The sequence below is a fragment of the Emys orbicularis genome, chromosome 9 (genome assembly GCF_028017835.1).
Source record: "Emys orbicularis isolate rEmyOrb1 chromosome 9, rEmyOrb1.hap1, whole genome shotgun sequence".
Classification (NCBI taxonomy): domain Eukaryota; kingdom Metazoa; phylum Chordata; order Testudines; family Emydidae; genus Emys; species Emys orbicularis.
The window spans coordinates 45,606,793-45,634,703 of NC_088691.1; the positions used below are offsets into that span (position 1 = coordinate 45,606,793).

Consider the following 27,911-nt stretch of genomic DNA (forward strand, 5'->3'; position numbering starts at 1 on the left):
AGCTGCGGCCTCAGCTCTACCATGCACAGAGTGATGCTGTACCCAAGGCAGGCCCTTTCAAAATTTTCTAAGAAGGCCTCAGTATCATCGCCTGCCTTGTAGGTGGGGAATTTTCTGGGATGGGAAGTGGTACCTGGAGAGGGGTTGCTAGGATTGGCTGGTATATCCAGCCTACCCCGTGCTAATTCCAGTTCATGCTTCATCTCTTTTTCTCTCAGCTCCATAGCTCTCTTGTGGGCCTCCTCTTTGGCTTTTTCTTCTCTTTCATGGGCCTCCTCTTTGGCTTTCTCTTCTCTTTCTCTCTGCTCCATAGCTCTCTCATCAGCTTCTTTCTCGAGTTTTTTTAATTGGAGCAGTCTCTGATGTTTCTTTTCATTTTCTTCTGCTTCTAGTCTGACCAGTTCTAGTTTGTTAACTACGTCACTGGTACTCATTTTCCTGTTTTCTTGTGCTGGGTCACACGCCCTCTGCAGTTCACTGAAACTGGGATGCACTCAGCTCAGGCTGCTCAGGTAACAGAGACTTTCTAACTAGCTATCCCCGAGAGGTAGAAAGAAAGAAAAAACAATTCAGCTTGTAAATTCCTTTTGCCAGCTGTTTGCTCACTGCTTGACTCCTTCTCTTAACAAAGACCCTTGTTAAAAAAACTTAACACCTCTGCCTTCAGGCAAGGAGAGATAAGATATGCATCTACCTTCAGCTCTGCTTTCCAAGCAGCTAGAAAGGAGAAAAAAAAATCTTACTGGCTTTTGGTTTAAAATGATCCCACCGCTCTGCCACCATGTCAAGGCTGCTTCCCCACTCTGAACTTTAGGGTACAAATGTGGGGGCCTGCATGAAACTTCTAAGCTTAACTACCAGCTTAGATCTGGTCCACTGCCACCACTCCCAAAGTGCTAATTCCCTTCCCTGGGTAGCCTTGAGAGACTCTTCACCAATTCCCTGGTGAATACAGATCCAAACCCCTTGGATCTTAAAACAAGGAGAAATTAACCATCCCCCCTCCTTTCTCCCACCAACTCCTGGTGGATCAAGATCCAACCCCCTTGGATCTAAAAACAAGGAAAAATCAATCAGGTTCTTAAAAAGAAGGCTTTTAATTAAAGAAAAAGGTGAAAATCATCTCTGTAAAATCAGGATGGGAAATAACTTTACAGGGTAATCAAACTTAAAGAGTCCAGAGGACCCCCCTCTAGCCTTAGGTTCAAAGTTACAGCAAACAGAGATAAACACTCTAGCAAAAAGGTACATTTACAAGTTGAGAAAACAAAGATAAAAACTAACACGCCTTGCCTGGCTGTTTACTTACAAGTTTGAAATATGAGAGACTTGTTCAGAAAGATTTGGAGAGCCTGGATTGATGTCTGGTCCCTCTCAGTCCCAAGAGCGAACAACCCCCAAAACAAAGAGCACAACAAAAAGCCTTCCCCCCACCAAGATTTGAAAGTATCTTGTCCCCTTATTGGTCCTTTGGGTCAGGTGTCAGCCAGGTTACCTGAGCTTCTTAACCCTTTACAGGTAAAAGGATTTTGGAGTCTCTGGCCAGGAGGGATTTTATAGTACTGTACACAGGAGGGGTGTTACCCTTCCCTTTATAGTTATGACAGCCCCTTTGCAGCTGTGCTCTCCTATCTGTGGCACTGCTGCAGCCCAGGCTAGCATTCTATTGAACATTATGAGCCAGATCCTGGGTCCAGCCCAACTGCCCACAGCATTAAATGGGAGGGGAGGGAATAAAAGTTGACCGTGAACTCTTCTAATCTGGAGGCTGCTATGTGCAAGACCAGTCCCCAGTATATGTTAGATCAGCCTGGGGACTGCTGCTAAAAGCCACAAGGAGCCCAAAACCTCAGCTAGAGATCGGTACAGCATAGGGGCCCTGCCCCCTGGCTCTGGGGTGTTTGCTCCTGGGGCTGGTTTCACCAGGTGTATATCCAGAATCTACCAGTCGCACGACCCAAACCAGCTGCACTGTGCTGGCCAGTCCTGCCCTGTATATGGAATATTGCCCTGCTGCTGGGCTGGGGAAAGAGGTTCCCAGTGCTCTCTCCCTTCATAGCACTTCCAAGCAGCAAAGGGCAGGATTTTGCCCTAAAGGTGAGACCCAAAACAGTTATGAGAATGAAGATCCTGGGCATATATAGGAAACAGGGGTTAAATTTAGAAGCGTTGACTTGAGATGGAGAAGAATTGAGCTCTAAATAAAGGTCAAATTACATTTAAAAACTCAAGCCTTTGTTTTTTAAAGGCAATATGGGTTTTTTTTCCTATTCACATTACTCCAATTCTGATTTGAATGCTACGTGTAGAGATGAAGTATGAGAAGTTTCTACCATTTCTGATGAGGAAGTGAATTAGTTCAGTGTTTCTCAACCTTTCGAGACTACTGTACCCCTTTCAGGAGTCTGATTTGTCTTGCAAACCCCCAAGTTTCACCTCACTTAAAAACTTCTTGCTTACAAAAACAGACACAAAAATACAAACGAGTCACAGCTCACCGTTACTGAAAAATTGCTGACTTTCTCATTTTTACCATATAATTATAATATAAATCAATTGGAATATAAATATTGTACTTGCATTTCAGTGTATAGTATATAGAGCAGTCTAAACAAGTCATTGTCTGTATGAAATGTTAGTTTGTACTGACTTCGCTAGTGCTTTTTACGTAGCCTGTTGTAAAACTAGTCAAATATCTAGAGGAGTTGATGTACCCCCTGGAAGACCACTGCGTACCCCTGGGGGTACACATACCCCTAGTTAAGAACGAATGAATTAGTTCATGTGCCTGACGCTGCAGTAAGTTGTCACTGAAGTCAACAATAAGGGGGTGAGTTTCAAAAGTCCTTAAGTGATTTAGGAACACAGGTTCCATTGAAAAGCTCCTAAGTCAAAGTCCAGGTGACTTTTAATGGGACATGTGCTCCTAGATCACATGGATGCCTTGAAAATCCTACTCAACTATACCTATGTGTCATGTAGGTCATTTCAACCTTCAAGCTGAAAGTGTTCAACACGGGCGGGTAAGCAACACTGTGAGCTCTATTTCCCTGTGGGGAGAACTGTAGCACAAAGTCATTTGCTCAAGGTCACAGCAGGTCAGTGGTAGAGCTGAGAACAGAACCCAAGAGCCCTGATTCCCCCGTCCATGTTGCCTCCCAGGGGCCCTGCACAGGGAAGTCAGGGCGGCACGACTGGACACAAAGTCTGTAAAGTGCTTGGGAGGATTATTTGTTAAGCACTGACAAGGCTCTTGGCACTGGGCAGAGTACAAAGTAGAGACACATCCGGTCCCGCGCAGCTAACAATCAAAACAAGATTTGCACATGGAACACAGTTATAAAAGCTACGCTTTAGTGCTCGTTATTGTGAGTGTTAATAATCCGAATCAGTGCTTCCTTTTGTTTTTAGTGAGAGTGCTGAAGAAATATCCTCTGTTCCTGTGGCACAGGACAAAGGTAAATGTTTGTTTGGTATTTTAACTTTTTTGAGGGTTTGATGTTTTTTCCTTCCTTTATCTCAATGATTTTATCAGTAAAAAACTTCCCACTAAAAGATGATACTCAAGAGGCTGGACAAGCCTAGGGGGGAGTGATTCCCCCGAAGAACTGACTCACTGCAGAAAGAAAATTCAGGCTTTAAAGGGGCTCATTAGGCCTTCGATCTAGTTTTCCTTTTCTGTTTGCAGTTCCCTGTACAGATTTGCACAGAATGTTGTCTCTGGGGCAGACCAGCTACAAATGGACCGTTTGGTTCATTGGTTGTCAAAAGCATTCTCATGATGTTCCCTGCCATTGAAGGTGCCTCAGGCCTTGGGGCGCCTCAGTCCCTCCGATTCTCAGGGCTGTAATATTTTAAACTAACTGCCGTTATTAGGCTCAATACAGGGGTAACTGGTGCGGGTTGGTGGCCTGTAAGGTACTGGAGGTCAGACTAGAGTCCCTCCAGGCCTTAAGCTCTATGACTTCCTACGGCTCTTTGTCATTAATGATGGCCCAGATCCTCAAAGGTTTTTTGGGGCCCTAACTCTCATTCATTTCAATGGGAATTAGGCACCTAAATATCTTTGAGGATCTGGGCTGATGTTACCAAACAGACCAGTAATGGTTGCACTGCAAATCTCTTATTGACAGCTTGGTAAGGGATCAGTCAAGAGGGCAGTGAAGAGAAAGTATAATGAGAGTGAAAGTTAATGACGTTGGGCAAAATCACTGATACAGCAGCCTTCAGGGCCTCTGGGCTTTTTTGGATTACGTCGGAGGTAGCATGTGTGTCCAGACATGCCCCAAAAGTAACAAAAACACACCAGTGTATAAACACAGCTCCTAAAGATGTATGTCTTACAGGAATGTATGTTAACATGCACCAAGCTCGGGACACAGAGGACACTTCAGAGATTTTTGAGGTAAATAAGTTCTAAAACAGCCAATAACAACATCCCAGAGAGTGGGATCGGGCTTCTCCAGAGTTCCACCTCCTTGTATTTTGCAGATCTCTTCACCGCTCCATTCCCACTAACAGTTTCCTGTAACCTGTTCTGTAATCTGTAGTGATATTGCCTCCATCTGATCTACAGTGGAGTTTATTCCACAGTCCATTTGTTCCATCTGTTAAAATCTTTGACCCCCAACCTGTCTCTCACTTGAGTCAATGGGTATTTTTCCATTGGCTTCAACGGAAGCAGGATTAGGCACTTTTTCCTACTCTCTAATGTAAACATTTCCTTCACTCCCCTCCCCATCCATCTTCTGAGGTGGATTAATTCTCTTCCTTCATGTATATTGTTCCCTTGAATAGATATTTATAGCCTGTGATACATTTATTTCTCATAAGCCCAGATCACAGACTTATACATGTGCATAAAGTTATGAATTACGCAGAAAGTAATTGTAAATGGGGAATCATCATCCAATGGGGGTGTTTTCAAGTGGTCTCCTGCAAGGATCTGTTCTTGGCCCTAAGCTAATGATCTGGGGGGAAAAAACATAAAATCATTGCTGGCAGAGTTTGCATATCACACAATTGGTGGGGTGGTAAATAAGTAAGAGCAGGTCATTTTACTGAGCGATCTGGATCACATAGAAAACTGGGCTCACTTAAACATGTGTTTGAGTCCAGCTAAATGCAAGGTCCTACACCTAGGAACCAAGAATGTAGGTCACTCTTACAGGGTGGAAAGCAGTGCCTCAGAAAAGGACATTTAGGTAGAAATTGACGGACTAGGAGCTCCCAGTGAGATGCGGTGGCTAATAAGTCAGATGTAGTCCTTGGCTGTGTACAGCATAGAAGTAAGGATGTTATTACTGCTGTATAAAAACAACAAGGAGTCTGGTGGCACCTTAAAGACTAACAGATTTATTTGGGCATAAGCTTTCGTGGGTAAAAACCTCACTTCTTCAGATGCATCTGAAGCTTATGCCCAAATAACTCTGTTAGTCTTTAAGGTGCCACCAGACTCCTTGTTGTTTTTGTAGATACAGACTAACACGGCTACCCCCTGATACATTACTGCTGTATATGAATTAGTGAGCGTACTACTGGATACTGAGTCCAGTACTGGTGCACACACTAAAAAGGATGTTGCCAAACTGTAAAAAAGTTGAGCAAGAGCTGTAAGAATGACTTGAAGCCTTGTAGTGAAAGACTACAGAAGGTCAATCTCTTTAGCTTAACAAAGAGAAGGTTAAACGGTGACTCGATCATAGTCTATAAATACCTACATGGGGAGAAGACTTCTGATAGCCAAGGGTTCTTACACTAGCAAACAAAGGCAGAGAAAGAAACAAAGGCTTGAAGCTGAAATGAGACAAATTCACACTACAAATGAGGAGGTGCACATTTTTACAGTGATGGTAATTAACTGTTGGAACATCTTGCATGGGACTGCAGTGAATGAAACCTTTAAATCAAGGTGTGATGGCTTTTTAAAACAGACACTAGCTCAACCAGAGTCTATTGGGCTCAATGGAGGAATCACGGGGTGAAATTGTGTGGCATCAGTCCTGGACCCCAGCAAGTCTAGTGCCAGCCCTTGCAACCCCACTTTGGGGTCCCAACCCACAGTTTGAGAATGACTGGGTTAGATGATCATAATGGTCCATTCTATGAAGTCTTTGTACAGGATTGGAGCCTTAGTCTCTCCTCTCTTTTTTCCAGCCTTGCATCCTTTTAGTTGCCTTTCTTTGTATTTTCTCTAGTTTCTCTATAACATTTCTAAATGGTGGGGACCAGAACTGCTCTCTACGCTCCCTAAATTTGTGAGAGAGACACAGCTTGTGTAGCACTGGGAAGAGCATGTCCTTCTGTTAGCAGTGGTGTCACACTGGGAGCTTCTATTTAGTTTGCTATCTCTCAACACTCGAGATCTCCTGGACTCTCTGCTTTCTAGATACAGTTACTGACGGTGATGGTTATCTGTGCACTGGATATCCTCTGCTTAGGTTTATTAGTTTTGCAGGTTTAGCATTGAAACTCATCTTATTTCATGCAGCCCTTTGTTGCTCACTTGTAGCTTGGGCTGAATACTCAGATGGAGTCAGGTGCCTGAGTCCCAGTTTTGGGACCACTGTGAGGCACAAAACTCCCACTTAAACCCTGTACCCTAAGGTTTAGCAGCAAAAGATCTCTAGGCTCTTATGTTTCTGCCTCTGGCATCCTCACTGCTGCCTCCCTGTGGGTGTTTGGATGCCTCTGTCCCACCTAAGCCCCAGTGCAATCCACACACAGGGAAGGACAGGCGCTCCTCTGCCTGACTCACTTGAGGGGCTGATCCAGTGGGCATGCTCAGAGGCTGCCTACTGGATCGGGCCCCCCAGGTGAACTTACACAAATCAGAGAGGGGTGGAGGGCTCCCTCATCATTTATAGCCCAGTGGGTAGGAAACTCACCTGGGAGGTGGGAGACCTCCATTCAAATCCCTCCTTCCATCTAAGGGGTTTGAACAGGCCTGTTACCACCAGGTGAGTGCTCTGACTACTGGGCTATGGGGTATTCAGATATAGGGAGTCCCTCCCTCCCTCTCTGGACCAAATGACCCTTGGAGAGAGCGTGAGAGAGCGCGCACACAAGTATGAGAATGACCCTGTAGCCTGGTGATCAGAGCGCTCACCCAGGCAGTGGGAGACCCAGGATCCAGTCCCCCTACTCCAGTCACTCTTTCATTATTTAGCCACAGTACAATAGCTTCAACAGGAGAGACTGAGGCAGCCCCACACCAGAGTATCCATAGCCTAGTGCACCCTCTGAGAGATGGCAGGCCCTTTTCAAATCCTCTGGCCTCCTCAAGTGGAGGGGAATGTGAACTGGGTACTCAGCCACCGGGTTCCTCCTCCTACACTGGCACAGGGGAAGGAGGGGCCCTTGCAACAAAGAGGGTCCTCACCAGGTGAGAACTGCAAGCAGAGCAAGGCACCTATCTCTGCGAGGGGAGGGGCTTAGCACATACCCCTCTGGTCAGCATCTCCCATTGGCTAGCTTAGCCAGCTCCCCCCACCCTGCCCAGCATGCTGGCTTTGTGAGTCGCATTCTAAGGCTCCTGTGGCTCCCCATTCATTATATAGGAGCCAGGGTGCCTAGCTCAGGCTTTGTGAATCCCAGTGGGTTTTCCAGGTACCTAAAAGTTAGGCTCAGCATCACCTAGATCATTCTGAGCAGTCAGCCCTTTGGATCAACTCTCGTAACATGGGTAATGCTGCTCAGAGTTTGGGACCAAAGCTCACAAGTCAGAGGTCAGACACCATGTCCATGAATTGTGGGATTTGGCCAATAACTTCTGCTCCTACCCATGCAGCCCCTGCCTCACTGCAGCATAAGGAAATGGGTGCTGATGCCATTGAAGAAGGAGCCAGCAGAGCAGGAAGGGGAAGCCCCTCTGTTGGCAAACAGCAGTAGGGCAATGAGGTTTGCAGGAGGGGTTCACGCACAACAGGAGTGGTCAGGAAGGAAGGGCAGAGGAAATGTTCGGCGGAGAAGGGACAGCACTGGGAGCAGGGAGGGAGAAGAACAGAGATGGATCCATGTCTGACTTCAAAACAGAGATCTTTACATTTGATATAAGGGGCTGAAATTCCAATTAGTGACTCACGCTTCACCCTTGGGCATGTTTACACTAGAAACTTAAGTCAATCTATATTAGTAATTACTACGCTGGCTGATGTCCACACTACCCACCTTCTATCGGTGGTGTGCGTTCTCACAAGGAGCACTTCCACCGACTTAAAAGGGGCAGTGTAAGGGGCTAAAAGCCCAGGCTCTCAGCTCCCCACCTCCAGGACCCGGGGGGCAGCCCGGCTGAGAGCCAGGACCCGGGGGGCAATTGGGCCCGAGTGGAGCCCCCCACTTGCCCTGGGATGACAGCCTGGCTTTCTTGTCAATTTCATGGCTCCAGCATTGACAAGAATGACAGCCAACAGTCAATGTAAATAACCTTCAGTGTCACCCTAACGACACCGACATAAGCCCAACACCTCTCGTGGAGGTGGTTATGATGTCAGTGTAGTAAGGCATTTACATTGGCGGGAGCAAGGCTGTAGACTGGACACTGACATAATTGTTGACCTAGCTGTGTCATGTAGACCAGGCCTTAGTCATTCACGACATCCTCAGGAAGCATGGATGGAATGACAGGCCTCCACCCCCTTTAACAGCTGCCTATTACTCATCCTGCAGCTGCATAACCCTGGAGAGCAGGACCAAAACAGACTTATACACTGACTCTCTTACTCTTCTCACGGTGCAGTTTGTCTCGCCCTACGAAGATGTTGGCCATAAAGACTTCCCGTTGCAAGAGAAAACAGGTATCGAAGTACTTCTATGGCCCTTCTCACTGCAGGCTCTCTGCACCTCCCACTCCTTAGTGGAGTTTATCTGCAGAGCTCCTGTTAGGTAGGAAAGAGTTCTCTCTACCACACAGAGGGGGAACGGAGACACTGGGTGGATTAAGTGACTTGCCCAGGGTCACCCAGGAAGCCTGTGGCTGAGCCAGGAACTAAACACAGGCCTCTTGAGTCCCCCATGCACTGCCCTACCCACTACACCAGCTGTTACCAGGTAGTCCAGTACCCCTCTGGCCAGTTACCAGTCTGTTGCAAACAAATCCAGTTGCTGACTCCCACATGCTTCCAAGCCAGTGGGCTCTGGATCGAGTTTGGTTGCTGTTCCTAGCTCTGGGGCTCAGGGCACACTGCCAGGCTCAAGCCTCTCATCTGATGCATTTCTTGGGACATGGGGCACTGTCGCCCCACTGCCCCAGACCCTGAAATCAGGGTCTGCACCTTCCTGAGGCCACCCTCCCAGGCGCTCACATGTGCTCCCCCAGAGCTCCACTTATGCTGCAAGTGCTCAGGGACAGCGTGACAGGAAAGCAAGGAACACGGGTGTAGCAAAGGAGTTTCTTAGCCACAGGGACTTTAATAGCATGCGTGAATTACAGATCTCTGAAAATAAACCAAGCCCTGAGCTGCTCCCACCCCAGTCTGGGCTCACCCTTCCTGTGCGTCCAAGGCTCCTCAGCATTGCAGGCTGCCCAGCGTCTGTCCTGCCCTCTCACGCCTGTCAGTCCTTATGGTTGGTCTCCTCATTCACCGCACAGCAGCACCCCCTCTTACATAGAGCGTCTTCTCTCTTTTCCACGCGCTTCCCTGGGATGCTCCAGCCTCCCTCCCTGACGCATGCTCAACCCATCCTGTGGGCCGCAAAGCAGAAAGCCTATTGTTTCACAGGGGGGGGGGGGGTTAATAGTTGAGAGACAATCAGAGCCAGTGGCCCAAGAACGTTTTTATTGCTTCTCATCCATTGTCCTGGGACAAGATGTCAAGCATCTTCACTGGCTGGGGCACTGTCTGCGATGCAATCAGCTGCTTGGGCAAATCTCCATGCATTCAGCACATAATACAAAATGGAGGTCACAATTCTACAGACATCTCTCACCAGGCCACACTGACACTACCCTTCCTACCTGAGCTAGCGTTTCACACAGTATTTCAGCAGACGCACACTGAACTCTACAGTGGTTGACCACAGCTGAGGATCCAGCCCTGTAGTTTATTAGTGAAATCCCTCAGTCACTTCCAATACAACTTACTAGTGCACAGTGTACTCACCCCAATCTGGTACGTGCTACACCACTGCTCTGTTTTCTCCACAGTAGCTGCTGCTGTTTCAGACTCCAGTGTTCCCAGACAACGGTCTTCATTGTTTAAGAAAGTACCTAGTGCTCTGTCCAGAGTTTTCTCACGATCTTCTTCTATTAGCGCACCGAATGGGCCCCCACCAGATCCTGAGAAAGCATAGGAGATCCATGCCATGCAAGAAAGCGTGTATGCCAGGGAGAATAAATATTTTAGTCAAAAATGTGTGGGTTTGAGCTGTTTGGGGGGAGTGACAGTTGTTGTAGAGATCACATGTAGCTTAAACCTCATGGAGTTAAGCCCAGCAGAAAAGAAGGGAGGAGCAGACAAAGGGACTAATACCTTGGACACAGGCTGTACAGTGTGTCCCCTGGCAGATGCCCCATACAGGAGATGGGGAGCTCTCCCAGTCAGCAGGCAGTGCCATGTGGAGGATGGGGAGCTATGCAAGCTGGCCTGGTGCATTCTGGGGACCCCAGGAGCCTCTTAAGCCAGCAGGCAGTGCCATGACAGGACAGAGAACACCACAAGCTAGCTGGAGGTGCCACAGAACAAGGGATGAGGAGTCCCAGACAGCAGGCAGTGACATGGGAGGGATGGGGACCTTCTGCATCAGCATCACAGGGGATCAGGAGCGCCCCCAAACCACAGGCAATGACAGGAGCTCCCAAGGCCAGCAGAGAGAACCGAGGTTTCTGAGCTATTCAGCACTGCTGCTTAGGATTGATCAGAGCTCCCAGAGTAAACAGCCGCAAGATCAGACCCCAGTGATAGCAGATGCCTTCATGTCATGGCACTCTATCCCACCCAAGAGTCAGGCACAGCCTTTCTTGGCCTGGCAGCCAGACGACAGAGAGTGCTGAGGAGATGAGAGTGATAGAAAAGGCCTAAAGATCTAAATAGAACCAAGGACGTGCATGTAACCATGTCAGCTATTTGTTAACCAATTTAATTGGCTCACTTGGCTCACAAGTATATGCAGCTTAATTGGCTCACTTGGCTCACAAGTATATGCAGCTGTTTCCCCATATATCCCCAAGGTATTTAGTGCAAAGGGTCAACAAATGTACCTTGTTTTCCCTTCAAAATGATAAATGTATCCGCAACAGATGTCTCTTGTATCCCCCTCCCCAAAATAATATATGTATCCTGTGTAACCTATTATCTATAGGTCAGCATAATGACGCAAAAGGATGAAGGCTAAGTTGTTTGTTACTGGTTATAAAAAGGGCCTGTTCGGCCATGTAAGGTGTGTCTCTCTTCTGGCACTAGCCGATGAGAGCGCCCGCTCAGCTGATCGATCAATAAAGAACTTGGTACCCGTCTTCTTGTCTCTCCGTGCCTCCTCGGTGTAATTAGGTAAGCTCCGGGGGGACTATTTGGCTAACAAATTGGCGACTCCGCCGGGACTTCTCTCCCTGTAGGAGGCGCTGACCGGCGGCCGAGGACGACTCCGGAGAGTGGCCACCTTGAGCTGTTGGTTTGCTCGAGCTCTGGGTCGCCGCAATCGGCCGGGACGGCTGCGCCCCCCTCAATAGAGAACTCCTAATGACACGGAGACAAGACGGTACCAGAAGAAGGGGAAGGTCCAACTGCCGGACGCGGCCACTCCGGGCGGTAAGTGCGTTTACCTCTTGGGTTTGAGGGATAACGCCCCCGCAGTGTAGGTTGGACCCTTTAGGTAATCCCTGTGTGGGAAGGTATTGTAGGTGGACAAATGTTTTGTGGTCATGATAACTAAACCAGGCAACGGCTAATGAATAATTTCACTAACTTCACTAATCCGTGGGCCGTACTGGACAATTACTGGGACGTAGAAAAGCCCCAGGGCTTGCTTTTATTCCTGGTAGGAGTATTGTTCTTTTTCATTCTAATGATATGCTGGAAGCCAAAATTGTAATAACCAGGTCTAGGACTTAAACCGACTCTAGCCGCACCGAGACTCCTGCGAGGGGAAACCCCGTGACCAGGATATCTTGATCGCAAGGGGGGTCGGTCGAACCCGTGACCAGGTTTAATTAAACACAAGCATAATGGGGTCCGGACAAAGCACATATGCTGGGACACCCTTGGAATGTATGTTAAATAATTGGAAGGCGTTTAAACGCCAGGCTGATTATGGAATGGTATTATGTAAAGATGATCTGATAAAATTCTGTACTGTGGAATGGACGACATTTGGGGTGGAATGGCCCATTGGGGGAACACTTAAATTAAAAACTGTGCAAGCTGTGCATGACATTGTAACTGGGGATGGACACTGGGACCAGTTTCCCTATATAGATATTTGGCAGGATCTTGTAGCCAATCCCCCCCCCCGGCTGCGAAAATGTAGAGCACAAGCCATTGGGGCCTTGATGGCCCGTGCCCCTGTTAGGCACCTTGGTCGTCCCCCTGTTAAGAAACCCTGTCAACCAGCTGTGATTCCTTCTGCCCCTGATCCTATGCCCCCTCCTCCATTGTATCCTGGCCCTCCGGTCCTGCCAGAACAGTCCCCTTCCCCTGAAAGTGATACCCCAATGAAAAGATCAGGACAGAATATTAGAGAGGATCTCAGCGATCAGGACTCCTCTGCTCCAGAGCCCTCTACGAGCTCTACAGGCTCCGCGGTGTCTGACCGCACTAGGAGCAAAACTGGCTCCGGGACGGCCCAGGGGGAATGGAACTTAACAGAAAACTACAGCCCTGGGGACACAAAATTCACTTTTATTAAGAGCCCCATAGCAGCAAAGGTAGCCCCGGTGTGCCAACTGCCCCTAAGGGAAACTGTAGCCCCTGGAGGTGCGCTCACTATGATATATGTCCCCTTTACTACGAGTGACCTATATAATTGGAAGCACCAGAACCCCCCGTTCTTGGAGGATCCCGCTCCACTAACAGCAGTCTTTGAAACCTTGGTCTCAGCCCATAATCCTACTTGGGGCGATATGAGAATTGCTCTAAATACCCTACTAACTGCGGAGGAGAGGCGTTTGGTCCTCTCAAAAGCCCGTGAGGGGCTAGCAGGAGGGGGAGCCAGCGCAGCTGATTTAGCCAACCAGCTCCCTGAGACTGCGCCCAACTGGACCCATGAAACTGAGGAGGGTCGAGACCTCCATCGCAGATATGCTGTAGCTATAGTACAGGGGATGAAACGCTGTATTAGAAAGACTCCAAATTGGGCCAAGCTGTATAATATTCGACAGGAAAGGAATGAGAATCCAGCCGCCTTTTATGAGCGCCTGTGTAACACCTGTAAAAGATACACAGACCTCGATCCGGAGGATGCCAATGGGAAGCGGGTGTTGATTCCCCTCTTCATTGGGCAGTCCTATGAGGACATTAGGAAAAAGTTGCAGAAATTGGATGGGGCATCGGGTAAAAATATAGAGGAGCTCTTGGAGATTGCGTTAAAGGTTTATGATCGCAGAGACGATGAGGAACGGAAAAAGGGGGCCCGCATGCTAGCGATGGCCCTGAGGGAGGGAAGTGAGGAAAAGGGGGGCAAGACTAAGGGGCGAACAGGACCACAGGGGAAGGGAAAGGGCCCCCGTTTGGGACGAAATCAATGTGCTATCTGTAAAGAGGAGGGACACTGGAAGAACGAATGCCCCCAGCGACACACCATGGGGGAAGGATATAGAAACAAAATCCCACCCGCGCCCATCTTCTATAACAGCGCGGAAGAAGAGTCGTTTGTATAGGGAGGCCGGGGGACCCAGCGGCCCCTTCTGGCGGCACAGCCCGCCAGCCTGGATCCCACGGTAACAATTAAGGTAGGGGGCCGCCCAATTGAAGCCCTTATTGATACAGGGGCTACCCTTAGTTTGCTTCCCCTCGCAGAGGCTCCCCAAAGAAGGGCTCAAGGGTGTACTATAGTTCATAAGAACATAAGAAAGGCCGTACTGGGTCAGACCAAAGGTCCATCTAGCCCAGTATCTGTCTACCGACAGTGGCCAATGCCAGGTGCCCCAGAGGGAGTGAACCTAACAGGCAATGATCAAGTGATCTCTCTCCTGCCATCCATCTCCATCCTCTGACGAACAGAGGCTAGGGACACCATTCTTTACCCATCCTGGCTAATAGCCATTTATGGACTTAGCCACCATGAATTTATCCAGTCCCCTTTTAAACATTGTTATAGTCCTAGCCTTCACAACCTCCTCAGGTAAGGAGTTCCACAAGTTGACTGTGCGCTGCGTGAAGAAGAACTTCCTTTTATTTGTTTTAAACCTGCTGCCTATTAATTTCATTTGGTGACCCCTAGTTCTTGTATTATGGGAATAAGTAAATAACTTTTCCTTATCCACTTTCTCAACATCACTCATGATTTTATATACCTCTATCATGTCCCCCCTTAGTCTTCTCTTTTCCAAACTGAAGAGTCCTAGCCTCTTTAATCTTTCCTCATATGGGACCCTCTCTAAACCCTTAATCATTTTAGTTGCTCTTTTCTGAACCTTTTCTAGTGCTAGAATATCTTTTTTGAGGTGAGGAGACCACATCTGTACACAGTATTCGAGATGTGGGCGTACCATGGATTTATATAAGGGCAATAATATATTCTCAGTCTTATTCTCTATCTCCTTTTTAATGATTCCTAACATCCTGTTTGCTTTTTTGACCGCCTCTGCACACTGCGTGGACATCTTTAGAGAACTATCCACGATGACGCCGAGATCTTTTTCCTGACTCGTTGTAGCTAAATTAGCCCCCATCATGTTGTATGTATAGTTGGGGTTATTTTTTCCAATGTGCATTACTTTACATTTATCCACATTAAATTTCATTTGCCATTTTGCTGCCCAATCACTTAGTTTTGTGAGATCTTTTTGAAGTTCTTCACAATCTGCTTTGGTCTTAACTATCTTGAGTAGTTTAGTATCATCTGCAAACTTTGCCACCTCACTGTTTACCCCTTTCTCCAGATCATTTATGAATAAATTGAATAGGATTGGTCCTAGGACTGACCCTTGGGGAACACCACTAGTTACCCCTCTCCATTCTGAGAATTTACCATTAATTCCTACCCTTTGTTCCCTGTCCTTTAACCAGTTCTCAATCCATGAAAGGACCTTCCCTTTTATCCCATGACAGCTTAATTTACGTAAGAGCCTTTGGTGAGGGACCTTGTCAAAGGCTTTCTGGAAATCTAAGTACACTATGTCCACCGGATCCCCCTTGTCCACATGTTTGTTGACCCCTTCAAAGAACTCTAATAGATTAGTAAGACACGATTTCCCTTTACAGAAACCATGTTGACTATTGCTCAAGAGTTTATGTTTTTCTATGTGTCTGACAATTTTGTTCTTTACTATTGTTTCAACTAATTTGCCCGGTACCGACGTTAGACGTACCGGTCTGTAATTGCCGGGATCACCCCTAGAGCCCTTTTTAAATATTGGCGTTACATTAGCTAACTTCCAGTCATTGGGTACCGAAGCCGATTTAAAGGACAGGTTACAAACCTTAGTTAATAGTTCCGCAACTTCACATTTGAGTTCTTTCAGAACTCTTGGGTGAATGCCATCTGGTCCCGGTGACTTGTTAATGTTGAGTTTATCAATTAATTCCAAAACCTCCTCTAGTGATACTTCAATCTGTGACAGTTCCTCAGATTTGTCACCTACAAAAGCCAGCTCAGGTTTGGGAATCTCCCTAACATCCTCAGCCGTGAAGACTGAAGCAAAGAATCCATTTAGTTTCTCCGCAATGACTTTATCATCTTTAAGCGCTCCTTTTGTATTTTCATCGTCAAGGGGCCCCACTGGTTGTTTAGCAGGCTTCCTGCTTCTGATGTACTTAAAAAACATTTTGTTATTACCTTTGGAGTTTTTGGCTAGCCGTTCTTCAAACTCCTCTTTGGCTTTTCTTATTACACTCTTGCACTTAAGTTGGCCGTGTTTGTGCTCCTTTCTATTTGCCTCACTAGGATTTGACTTCCACTTTTTAAAGGAAGTCTTTTTATCTCTCACTGCTTCTTTTACATGGTTGTTAAGCCACGGTGTCTCTTTTACTGTTTTTCTTAATTTGGGGTATACATTGAAGTTGAGCCTCTATTATGGTGTCTTTAAAAAGGGCCCACGCAACTTGCAGGGATTTCACTTTAGTCACTGTACCTTTTAACTTTTGTCTAACTAACCCCCTCATTTTTGTATAGTTCCCCCTTTTGAAATTAAAGGCCACAATGTTGGGCAGTTGAGGTGTTCTTCCCACCACAGGGATGTTGAATGCTATTGTATTATGGTCACTATTTCCAAGCGGTCCCGCTATAGTTACCTCTTGGACCAGCTCCTGCGCTCCACTCAGGATTAAATCTAGAGTCGCCTCTCCCCTTGTGGGTTCCCGTACCAGCTGCTCCATGAAGCAGTCATTTAAAGTATCGAGAAATTTTATCTCTGCATTTCGTCCTGAAGTGAAATGTTCCCAGTCAATATGGGGATAATTGAAATCCCCCACTATTATTGGGTTCTTAATTTTGATAGCCTCTCTAATTTCCCTTAGCATTTCATCATCACTATTACTGTCCTGGTCAGGTGGTCGATAATAGATCCCTAATGTTATATTTTTACTAGAGCATGAAATTTCTATCCATAGAGACTCTATGGAACCTGTGGATTCGCTTAAGATTTTTACTTCATTTGAATCTACACTTTCTTTAACATATAGTGCCACTCCTCCCCCTGCACGGCCTGTTCTGTCCTTCCGATATATTTTGTACCCCGGAATGATTGTGTCCCATTGATTGCTCTCAGTCCACCAGGTTTCTGTGATGCCTATTATATCTATATCCGCCTTTATCACAAGGCACTCTAGTTCACCCATCTTATTATTTAGACTTCTGGCATTTGTGTACAAGCACTTTAAAAACTTGTCCCTGTTTATTAGCCTGCCTTTTTCTGATGTGCCAGATTCTTTTTTATGTGACTGTTTATCATCTGATCCGGCCCTTACATTATACTTTTCAGTCCTCTGCTCCTGACTATAACCTGGAGATTCTCTATCATCAGACTCTCCCCTAAGAGAAGTCTGTGTCCGATCCACACGCTCCTCTGCAGCAGTCGGCTTTCCCCCATCTCCTAGTTTAAAAACTGCTCTACAACCTTTTTAATGTTTAGTGCCAGCAGTCTGGTTCCACTTTGGTTTAGGTGGAGCCCATCCCTCCTGTATAGGCTCCTCCCATCCCAGAAGTTTCCCCAGTTCCTAATGAACGTGAACCCCTCCTCTCTACACCATCGTCTCATCCACGCATTGAGACTCTGAAGCTCTGCCTGCCTACCTGGCCCTGCGCGTGGAACTGGGAGCATTTCTGAAAATGCCACCATAGAGGTCCTGGATTTCAGTCTCTTCCCTAGCAGCCTAAATTTGGCTTCCAGGACATCTCTCCTACCCTTCCCTATGTCATTGGTACCTACATGTACCATGACCACCGGCTCCTCCCCAGCACTACACATAAGTCTATCTAGATGCCTCGAGAGATCCGCAACCTTCGCACCAGGCAGGCAAGTCACCATACGGTTCTCCCGGTCATCACAGACCCAGCTATCTACATTTCTAATAATCGAATCTCCCATTACTAACACCTGCCTTTTCCTAGAAACTGGAGTTCCCTCCCCCGGAGAGGCAACCTCAGTGCGAGAGGCAACCCCAGAACCATCTGGAAGGAGGGTCCCAACTACGGGAAAGTTTCCCTCTGCTCCCATTGACTGCTCTACTTCCCTGGGCCCTTCTTCCTCCTTAACAGCACAGGTGCTGTCTAAGCGGAGGTGGGACAATTCTACAGTGTCCCGGAAAGCCTCATCAACATACCTCTCTGCCTCTCTCAGCTCCTCCAGTTCCGCCACCCTGGCCTCCAAAGTCCGTACATGGTCTCTGAGGGCCAGGAGCTCCTTGCACCGACTGCACACATACGCCACCCGCCCACAGGGCAGGTAATCATACATGCAACAGTTGGTGCAATAAACTGGATAGCCCCCACTCTGCTGCTGGGCTTCTGCCTGCATTGTATCCTAGTTAGTGAAAGGGTGGTTTACAGAAGGGAGTTTTGGAATGTGGTTTGGTTTATAGGTTTTAGGGGGGGGCCACGGGGATGGGGTTACGGCTGGCGAGGGACTCCCACTCCCTTCCCACTCCCCTTCTAAACTCCCTTGCGAAACTCCCTGTTAGCAGCCCCTGGTCGCAAAGCTCCCTGGTCGCTTGTGCGCGGCTTTATAAAGCCCTGGCCTGAGTGAATGCCCCGCCCACTGATTAAGGCTCAGCCAATTACCAGAGGCTTCGAGCTTTCAAACCTGCCTCCAACTGCCAGCCAGAGCACACGGTCCCTCAAACAACCAACCAAACAAACACAAGCTCAGCACACAGCAAGTAACCCCCAAACACAAACAAACACACACTACAGACAGTCACTTACCCCACAGATGCTGTATTAGCTCCTCCTTCACCTGGAGAACTCCCTTGCGAAACTCCCTGTTAGCAGCCCCTGGTCGCAAAGCTGACCAGTTCAAGGGATAGAGGGACAAAACATAAAATTGGAAAAAACTCTTCCCCTCCTAGTGAGAGTAGGGGACCATCATATTTCCCACCAATTCGTTTGTAGCCCTTCCTGTCCCATTGCGCTGCTAGGACGGGATGTCCTTACTAAATTACAGGCGGAAATCTCGTTCAATAATAATGGGACTATGGAAGTTAGGCTCCCTAAACAACAAACTTCTAATTATCAAATGGCCCTTCTGAGTGCTGAAAATCCCCCCCCCCCCCCGGCGCAGTCTCAGAGTGAGAGGGACCAGCTGCCGGGGGTTAACTCTAAGGTCTGGGCTGAGGAGGGAGGCTTTGCTCGGGCTCGAAACGCTCTACCAGTGCATATTTCCCTTAAGGAAGGAAGCCGCCCAGTCCGAATTCAACAATACCCCCTTAAGTTAACTACTCGGATCGGGTTGAAGCCTCTGATTCAAAAGTTTTTGCAGTACGGCTGGCTAAGGGAAGGCACTTCCCCGTACAATACTCCGATAATGGGAGTGCCTAAGCCTAATGGGCAGTATCGATTGGTCCAGGACCTAAGACAGGTTAATAAGTCAATAGAGGCCCCTTATCCAGTTGTCCCAAACCCTCATACTATCTTGGGCCAAGTCCCCAAGAACCACAGCTGGTTCTCTGTGATAGATTTAAAAGATGCTTTCTTCTCTATACCCCTTGATCAGGAGTCTCAGAAACTGTTTGCCTTTGAATGGGAGGACCCAGATACCCATTACAAGGCTCAGTATCTCTGGACTGTTGTCCCTCAGGGACTTACCTGTGCACCCGAGATTTTTGGTAGCCAGCTAAAAAGAGATCTTGCCCCTTTCCTGGCTAGACATAGTTCAATATTGTGATGATCTGCTCTTAAGAGACTGAGACGGAGACAGCTTGTAGAGAGCAGACTATAGAACTCCTTAATTTTCTTGAGGCTCAGGGGTACAAGGTTTCCAGGGAAAAAGCCCAATTGGTTAGACAGCAGGTCACTTTTCTCGGATATCATCTTTGTCAGGGACGTCGTAGCTTGGGTAAAGACAGGATCCAAGTTATACTCGAGAGCCCTCAGCCCCGAAGTCCCAGAGAGTTGAGAGCTTTCCTGGGACTAACCGGTTTTTGCCGGCTTTGGATCCCTGACTACGGAGGGAAGGCCAGACCACTATACGAGTCCCTTACTAAAGAGGGTCTGCTCCATTGGTCATGGACCAAGGAAAAAGAAAAAGCATTTCAAGAGCTTAAAAAAGCCTTAGTTCAGCCTCCCGCTTTAGCTCTCCCGGATTCCCAGAAGCCGTTCACCCTATACGTTCATGAGAGGGGAGGGGTGGCATCTGGAGTCCTGTGCCAAAGGTCGGGACCGACCTGGCGACCTGTAGGTTACTACTCAAAGGTATTGGACCTGGTTGCCAAAGGCTGGCCGGCTTGCTGGCTGCGACCGCTCTCCTTGTGCAGGAGGCTGAAAAATTAACCTTGGGTGGGGATACTGAGGTTGTGGTACCCCATGGGGTACCCCAGATACTGGGAACAGGAGCCGGGGAAAAGCATCTAAATCCCAGTCGGCATACTAGATATGAGGTGGGGCTTTTGTTGGCCCCTAACCTGACTTTCAAAACAGTTAGTTCCCTCAACCCGGCTACCTTGCTGCCTGATCCCCAAGTTCCCTGTAGGACCCGCCCCACTCATGATTGTATTGAAGTCTTGCAACAAGAGACTAAACCTCGCCCTGATCTTTCAGATTTGCCCTGGCCCAATCCCGATATCGAAGGATACGTTGATGGATCTAGTTATGTAGTAGATGGGAAGCGATTTACAGGAGCAGCCGTCGTAGTTAAGAGTGGAGAGGTGTACAAGTTTAAGCTTAGCCCCAATTTATCTGCCCAGGCGGCGGAGCTGGTGGCTCTTATTGAGGCTCTCCGGTTAGGAACTGGGAAAACTATTAATTTGTATACTGACAGTCGTTATGCGTATATGGTGGTGCATGCCCACGGAACCCTGTGGAAAGAAAGGGGCTTCATTACGGCTTCAGGCCAAAAAATAGCCCATGGGACCCTTATTAAGTCATTGCTTGAGGCCCTGATGCTCCCCCTCCGGGTCGCCGTAATACACGTGCGTGCACATGGGAGGGCCCCTGAAACTGAACAGCGTAAATACAATCGATTGGCTGATCAGGCCGCGAAAGAAGCCGCACAAGAAGGAGCCACGTGGCTTCTCTGGGTCCAAGGTACAGGAGTTAAAACCCCTACTCCCCACTATACAGCAGAGGAAGTGTCCCACGCGCGAGCTACAGGGGCCCAACAGGTTCCCTCTGGGTGGTGGAAGTTGCCAGGGGGGGAGATTTTCGTACCTAGACCAGTACTCCAGGAGATTCTCCGATCCTTACATAAGGAGGGACATTTGGGATCAGGAGCTATGGTCGATTTGGCTACCCGGTCCCTTAGGGGATTGGGTATACATATGGAGGCCCAAAGAATTGTTAATAACTGTTCTGTTTGCCAGCGAACAAACCAAAAGGGGTGCGGCCCCCCTGCCCCAATGGGAGGCCGGCCCTGGGCTGCCTATCCTTTTCAAAGGTGGCAGGTGGACTTTGCTGAAGTCCCCCCTTGTAGGGGCTATAAGTATTTGCTTGTTTTTATTGACCAACTTACTGGGTGGGTAGAGTGTTACCCTACACGGCATTGTCAGGCACGGGCAGTCACCAAAGCCCTGTTACATGAAATACTTCCCCGTTTCCATCTCCCCAAAGTAATTGAGTCGGACCGGGGAAGCCATTTTATCTCCCAGGTGGTTCAGCAGGTTCCATCGGTATACGATGGAAATTGCATACACCTTGGAGACCGCAGAGCTCGGGCCAAGTAGAGAGAATGAATAGAACTCTCAAAGATACTCTCACTAAACTGTGTATGGAGTCCGGTTTAAAGTGGCCTGATGCTCTGCCACTCGCCCTTACCCGCATTCGGAGGGCCCCGCGTAAGGGCCTGAAACTTTCACCCTTTGAACTGGTCTTTGGGTTCCCTCCCCGAGTACTCATCCCGGGGTACCGAGAGGATGTAAACTGGGAAGTAGGGAATGACTCCTTGTGGAAGCAGGTTTCTGCGCTACAATCTGTTTTGTTACAGCTACATCGATACGCGGCGCCTTTCCAGACCCTTCCCTTGGATCAACCCGTGCATTCATTCCAGATCGGTGATCAAGTCCTTATCAAAAAGTGGAAGCGTGATCCCCTCACGCCACGGTGGGACGGCCCGCACACTGTATCGCTCATCAGCCAGGCCGCCGTTAAGGTCCTCAGGAGCGACAAGTGGACACATCATACACGGGTAAAGCGGTTTCTGAATCCAAACCCGGAGAGCAACACAACCGAAGAGGACAACAGCCCTCTATCCGCTCCGGCTCTGGAAGCCCGGGGTGGCACAGGTGAAGACTCCACCTGGGAGTACCAAGGACTAGAGGGACTAAAGGGACTGTTTAAGAGAAAGGGACAATGAAGCTATCCTTTGTGTTTCTGTTATGTATATTCAGTTATTCATATGGTTGGGAAAACAGGTTTTTGCAATTAGGGGAAATAATAGCAGATTCCTTTAACCTTACCAATTGTTGGGTATGTGGCGGTCCAGGAGAGTTAAATGAGTGGCCTTGGGTAGCCCAGCCAGTACAGCCCAAATGGTGGCTAAGTAACTTAAGCATAGTGCATAATGGAACGGGAAGGTGGACTGAGGATAGTGGCCCTTGGCGGCTCTATTCTACTGGGATGGGTATCTTTTGCCTTAATCGAACAAAACGCGAGGGAAAGTATGTAGGGGAAAGTACGTGCAACTGGACTTTATCTCTAGGATTTGATTGCTATGATCATCCTAGCTGCCATACGTATGACTGTTTTAAGTATCAAGGACGATGGAACCATACCCATGTAAAGCTGACTAATAATAGCTGGGTAAGATGTTCCTACTGGAATCATACGGGCGATGGTTGTAAGGCAGTAGGATTGGATGGGTACTTTGATGCCCTCTTTTTAAGTTGCCAGCGAGATAATACCACCAGTAAGGACCACGTGGTACGATGGTATCAGTTGGCATGGCAACACCCTAATGGAACCCGAGTGACCCATTTTAAACAATTTTGGTCTAGTACCAATAGCCCAAAATTTGGTTGCAATTGTGTTTGGAAGGCAGGGGCTGGGGCATGGAAATGTGATTACTGTAATCCGGACGGCACGTCTATTTTTCTCGGGGGGCCCATAGAATCAGGTAACTCTTTGTATTATGAGGAGCCGGGCCCCGAAGACTACCCCGAGACCTGGGATGGCCCCTTTGCTAATGGGACCTGGGCCTTGAAAGGCCATTATTGGATCTGTGGATCCTATGCTTATCGCAGACTGCCTCCAAACTGGTCAGGGATATGTTACGTAGGATATATTAGGCCTCTATTCTTTCTACTACCTCAAAACCAAGGAAATAAGTTGGGAATTAAAGTTTATGATGATTTAATTAGAGAAAAACGGTTTGTGGACTCCACTTTGACTGCCGGGAGTTCCCAAACTTGGGGAGCTCAGGAATGGCCCCCTGAAAGGATCATCAAACATTATGGACCGGCCACCTGGAACCCTAGTGAGCTAGTAACAGGGGCCAGGGAACCAATTTATAATCTAAACCGAATCATTAGGCTGCAGGCTATCTTGGAAATATTAACCAACCAAACAGCCGCAGCACTGGACCTTTTGGCCGATCAATCGACTCAAATGAGACATGCAATTCTCCAACACCACATAGCTCTTGACTACTTGCTAGCAGAGGAAGGAGGACTCTGTGCGAAACTGAATGAGTCTAACTGCTGCTTACAAATAGACGATAATGGCCAGGCAGTAAAACAGTTAACAAAGGAAATGAGAAAGATAGCCCATGTCCCAGTACAGACCTGGGGTGGGTGGGACACAGATTGGTTTACCTCCTGGCTGCCACAATTGGGATGGCTACGAAAAGGTTTTCTCCTTTTTATATTCTTTGTTACCACCCTATTAACTCTCGCTTGCTTTACCCCTTGCTTGGTTGCGGCAGTCCGAAGACTGGCTAATCAGGTTACATATCAACAAATGATGATATTATACCAGCCAGTAGGAACTGAGGAACAAGGGCCATAAGGCTCTTAAAATGCTTTTAAGGGGGGAGATTTGATAGAAAAGGCCTAAAGATCTAAATAGAACCAAGGACGTGCATGTAACCATGTCAGCTATTTGTTAACCAATTTAATTGGCTCACTTGGCTCACAAGTATATGCAGCTTAATTGGCTCACTTGGCTCACAAGTATATGCAGCTGTTTCCCCATATATCCCCAAGGTATTTAGTGCAAAAGGTCAACAAATGTACCTTGTTTTCCCTTCAAAATGATAAATGTATCCGCAACAGATGTCTCTTGTATCCCCCTCCCCAAAATAATATATGTATCCTGTGTAACCTATTATCTATAGGTCAGCATAATGACGCAAAAGGATGAAGGCTAAGTTGTTTGTTACTGGTTATAAAAAGGGCCTGTTCGGCCATGTAAGGTGTGTCTCTCTTCTGGCACTAGCCGATGAGAGCGCCCGCTCAGCTGATCGATCAATAAAGAACTTGGTACCCGTCTTCTTGTCTCTCCGTGCCTCCTCAGTGTAATTAGGTAAGCTCCGGGGGGAGAACGGGCCCTATTTGGCTAACAAGAGGGATGCTGGAGGCTTCCCCCTGCACAAGGGGAACTTGTTCCCAGTGGTGACTCCGTGAGAGGGCTGCTCTCAGTGCTCCAACTGGGCTTTTCTACCTGTTCCCCTCCCAAATCTCACATGGTTTTCCAGGATCTTCCCCAGGACGAGGCGGTTGGGCCAGGCAGGAACATCCCACCACGGCTGTGGCTAGTCCCTAGGAGCTGGCTGCTCCTGCAGCTGCTGGGCAGGGAAATGCTGTAATTATGGGGGCTGCTCAGCTCCCCAAGCCCCTTGGGTGCACGGGCTCGCCCGCGGTACTGCAGCTCAAGGCAAGCACTGTAAGTGCTTCAGCAGCTGGGCTGGTAGGCGCTAACCCTGACGGGGGCCAATAGCCACTCATGGTTAAAGGAAGGGCATTTCCCTAGGGCTGGAAGGAAGGGGGAAAGCTGCAGTCCCAGACACCCTAGGTACAGAGGCTTAGCCAGTTCCAGTGCAGAGTAAGCACTTGTTGTTCCTGGGGGATCCCTGGGGCAGGTCTAGCGCCTGGGGGGGTCCCTCTAGCCAGGGTCTGCACCAGTAAACAGGCGTTTGCAAGTTTCCAGGCCAGGCTCAGTTAGTGTCTCTCCTTGGGGCCCCTTGGCACTGGCTCCCTTCCCAGCTGCTGCTGCTCCCCCAGAAGCCCCACGCAGACCTGCACCCTGCAGTGATGTCCGGCCGTCACAGCCTGTTCCGCACACACCTCTGCAATCAGTTCCTGGGGAATCTTTTCTGCCTCCAGCTTCTTTGCAGCTCCTGGCTAGCCACGTGGCCTCTGCATTCAACTTCCCTGGCTAGCCCTGAGGCTGCTGTCTTCCAGACAGATCCCAGCCACTTCCTGGTCCAAGAACTTTCCCCTTACCTGGCCAGGAGGAAGGGGAAGGGGATTTGCAGTGGAGAGGGGTCTGATAGCAACTGTAGCCTCGGCTCAGCTGCTCCATCCCAGTGCACTGCCCCACAGAGCTCAGAGCAGAATCAAGCTCCCCATTCCTTTCCTGAACTGAGCAATGCACAGGTGGGAACTTCATTAAGGCAGAGGGAAAGGAGAGGAGAGGGGTGGGCTGGGGAGAGGAGGACGGAGCTTGCTCCTTGGGGCACCCCTCAGGCAGCTGAGGGCACATGCAGGGCACGAACCCTCTCTCTAGACATGTCACTGAGCAATAGCTGCAACCTGGCTCCCTCACCCTGCTCGGGGCAGCGCATGGGCTAGGGTGACCAGATGTCCCGATTTTATAGGGACAGTCCCAATTTTGGGGTCTTTTTCTTATATAGGCTCCTATTACTCCCCACCCCGTCCTGATTTTTCACACTTGCTGTCTGGGCACCCTAGCATGGGCAGTAGTTGCTTGATCCCCAAGTCCCCCCATTGGGGAGGCTCTGAAGGGAAGCATCTCTGGATGGTGCATCCCACTGTCATCCACCCAGCCAGCCTGGCCTCAGCTCCCACTAACCCCTCACTGCTCACACAGACAGACCCCTGCAAGGGAAAGGCCCATGGGGACAGCAGGGGCAAACACCCCAGGAGAAGGGGCAGCTAGCTACAGGGGAAGCGAGGGCAGCCATTCCCATCACAAGGCCCTAAGGGGCCATGCGACCACAGGGTGCAACCTCATCCCCTCACACACATCCCTGGGCACATCAGCCTAGCCCCTCTGATGCCCTTTGGGTGCCCTCCCCCACCCACAGCAGTGTGGGCACGAGCCCCCCTCTCCAGGTTGAATGTGCCCCACTCTGCCCTGCCCCAACTGGTCTTGCTGCCCTTTCCTGGGGTCACAGAGTAGGGAAGGGGGGCTACAGCAAGCAGTGCAGAGAAGCAGCATGGTCTCTGGGGGGAGCCCCAGACAGAAGAGGTCATGCCCCCCTTTCTGCTCTGGCAGGCAGGGGTTAAGAGCTGAGCCCATTCCCCCAGATGTAGGAGGACCCCTTCATGGACAGCACCTTCCCAACCCCTACTGCTTGGCTACCGAAATGTTACATCCCACAACCACCAGAAAGGACATTGCAGGGCCTGGAACACAAAGCCTGGACTGAGAATCTCAGCTCAGATGCCCTGGACAAGCTGGGATACCAGCATCACACCTGTCAGCACTTCCGGTTCCCCTTCATCTGATCAGCCCTTAGGGTGACCAGATGTCCTGATTTTATAGGGACAGTCTCGATTTTGGGGTCTTTTTCTTATATAGGCTCCTATTACCCCACACCCTGTCCTGATTTTTCACATTTGCTGTCTGGTCACCCTATCAACCCTGCTGAGAACAGCGGCCGAGCCTCTGAGGGATTGATTGCCCGGGATAGGCTGGCTCTCCCTTAGCTGAGTTGCTGTGTCCACACTGGTGCTGTGCTCACCCAGGAGCAGTGCTCCTATTTCCAGGGGCACATCCAATCGCTCTTAAGGCTGCAGTGAGCTGAGCCGCTGTGATCCCTTCCCAGTGATTTGTGGGAGAACTTGTCTGTCTTTCTGGACTGATAGGGCTCCGGCCAAGATTTCTGGTGTCTTAAACTTCAGAAATTACAGGTCTTGCCCCTGCTGCACGACTCAGGCAGTTAGAGAACTAGCAACTCTCTGAATGATTTAGGTGCCATGTGTAGCCCTAGCCCATGTACAGTACAATAGAACTCAGTTATGAAAACCTCAGGAATGGAGGCTGTTCATAACTCTCAAATGTTCATAGAATCATAGAAGATTAGGGTTGAAAGAGACCTCAGGAGGTCATCTAGTCCAACCCCCTGCTCAAAGCTGGACCAACACCAACTAAATCATCCCAGCCTGGGATTTGTCAAGACAAGCCTTAAAAAACCTCTAAGGATGGAGATTCCACCACCTCCCTAGGTAACACATTCCAGTGCTTCACCACCCTCCTAGTGAAACAGTGTTTCCTAATATCCAACCTAAACCTCCCCCACTGCAACTTGAGACCATGACTCCTTGTTCTGTCATCTGCCACCACTGAGAACAGTCTAGCTCCATCCTCTTTGGAACCCCCTTTCAGGTAGTTGAAGGCTATCAAATCCCCCATCACTCTTCTCTTCTGCAGACTAAACAAGCCCAGTTCCCTCAGCCTCTCCTTGTAAGTCATGTGCCTCAGCCCCCTGATCATTTTCATTGCCCTCCGCTGGACTCTCCAATTTGTCCACATCCTTTCTGTAGTGGGGGGCCCAAAACTGGACGCAATATTCCTGATGTGGCCTAATCAGTGCCGAATAGAAGGGAATAATCACTTCCCTCGATCTGCTGGCAATGCTCCTACTAATACAGCCCAATATGCCCTTAGCCTTCTTGGCAACAAGGGCACACTGCTGACTCATATCCAGCTTCTCATCCACTGTAATCCCCGAGTCCTTTTCTGCAGAACTGCTGCTTAGTCAGTCGGTCCCCAGCCTATAGCAGTGCATGGGATTTTTCCATCCTAAGTGCAGGACTCTGTACTTGTCCTTGTTGAACCTCATCAGATTTCTTTTGGCCCAATTCTCCAATTTGTCTAGGCGACTCTGGACCCTATCCCTACTCTCCAGTGTATCTACCTCTCCCCCCAGCTTAGTGTCATCGCGAACTTGCTGAGGGTGCAATCTATCCCATTATCTAGATCATTAA

General features: G+C 48.7%; 1 protein-coding gene and 1 pseudogene across 1 annotated transcript in view; both read left to right on the top strand.

Annotated features, from left to right (window-relative positions):
• The window catches only part of LOC135884090 (fibrous sheath-interacting protein 2-like), a 35,863-nt gene extending 24,187 nt beyond the window's left edge, over window positions 1-11,676 (top strand). Inside the window, exons 3-4 of the mRNA XM_065411386.1 lie at window positions 8,738-8,795; window positions 11,552-11,676. Of these exons, the coding sequence (XP_065267458.1) occupies window positions 8,738-8,795; window positions 11,552-11,676 (183 nt within the window). The remainder of the gene's footprint in view (window positions 1-8,737; window positions 8,796-11,551) is intronic.
• Window positions 11,677-13,054: 1,378 nt separating this feature from the next.
• LOC135884091 (uncharacterized) lies at window positions 13,055-22,096 on the top strand (annotated as a pseudogene).
• The last annotated feature ends 5,815 nt before the right edge of the window (window positions 22,097-27,911 follow it).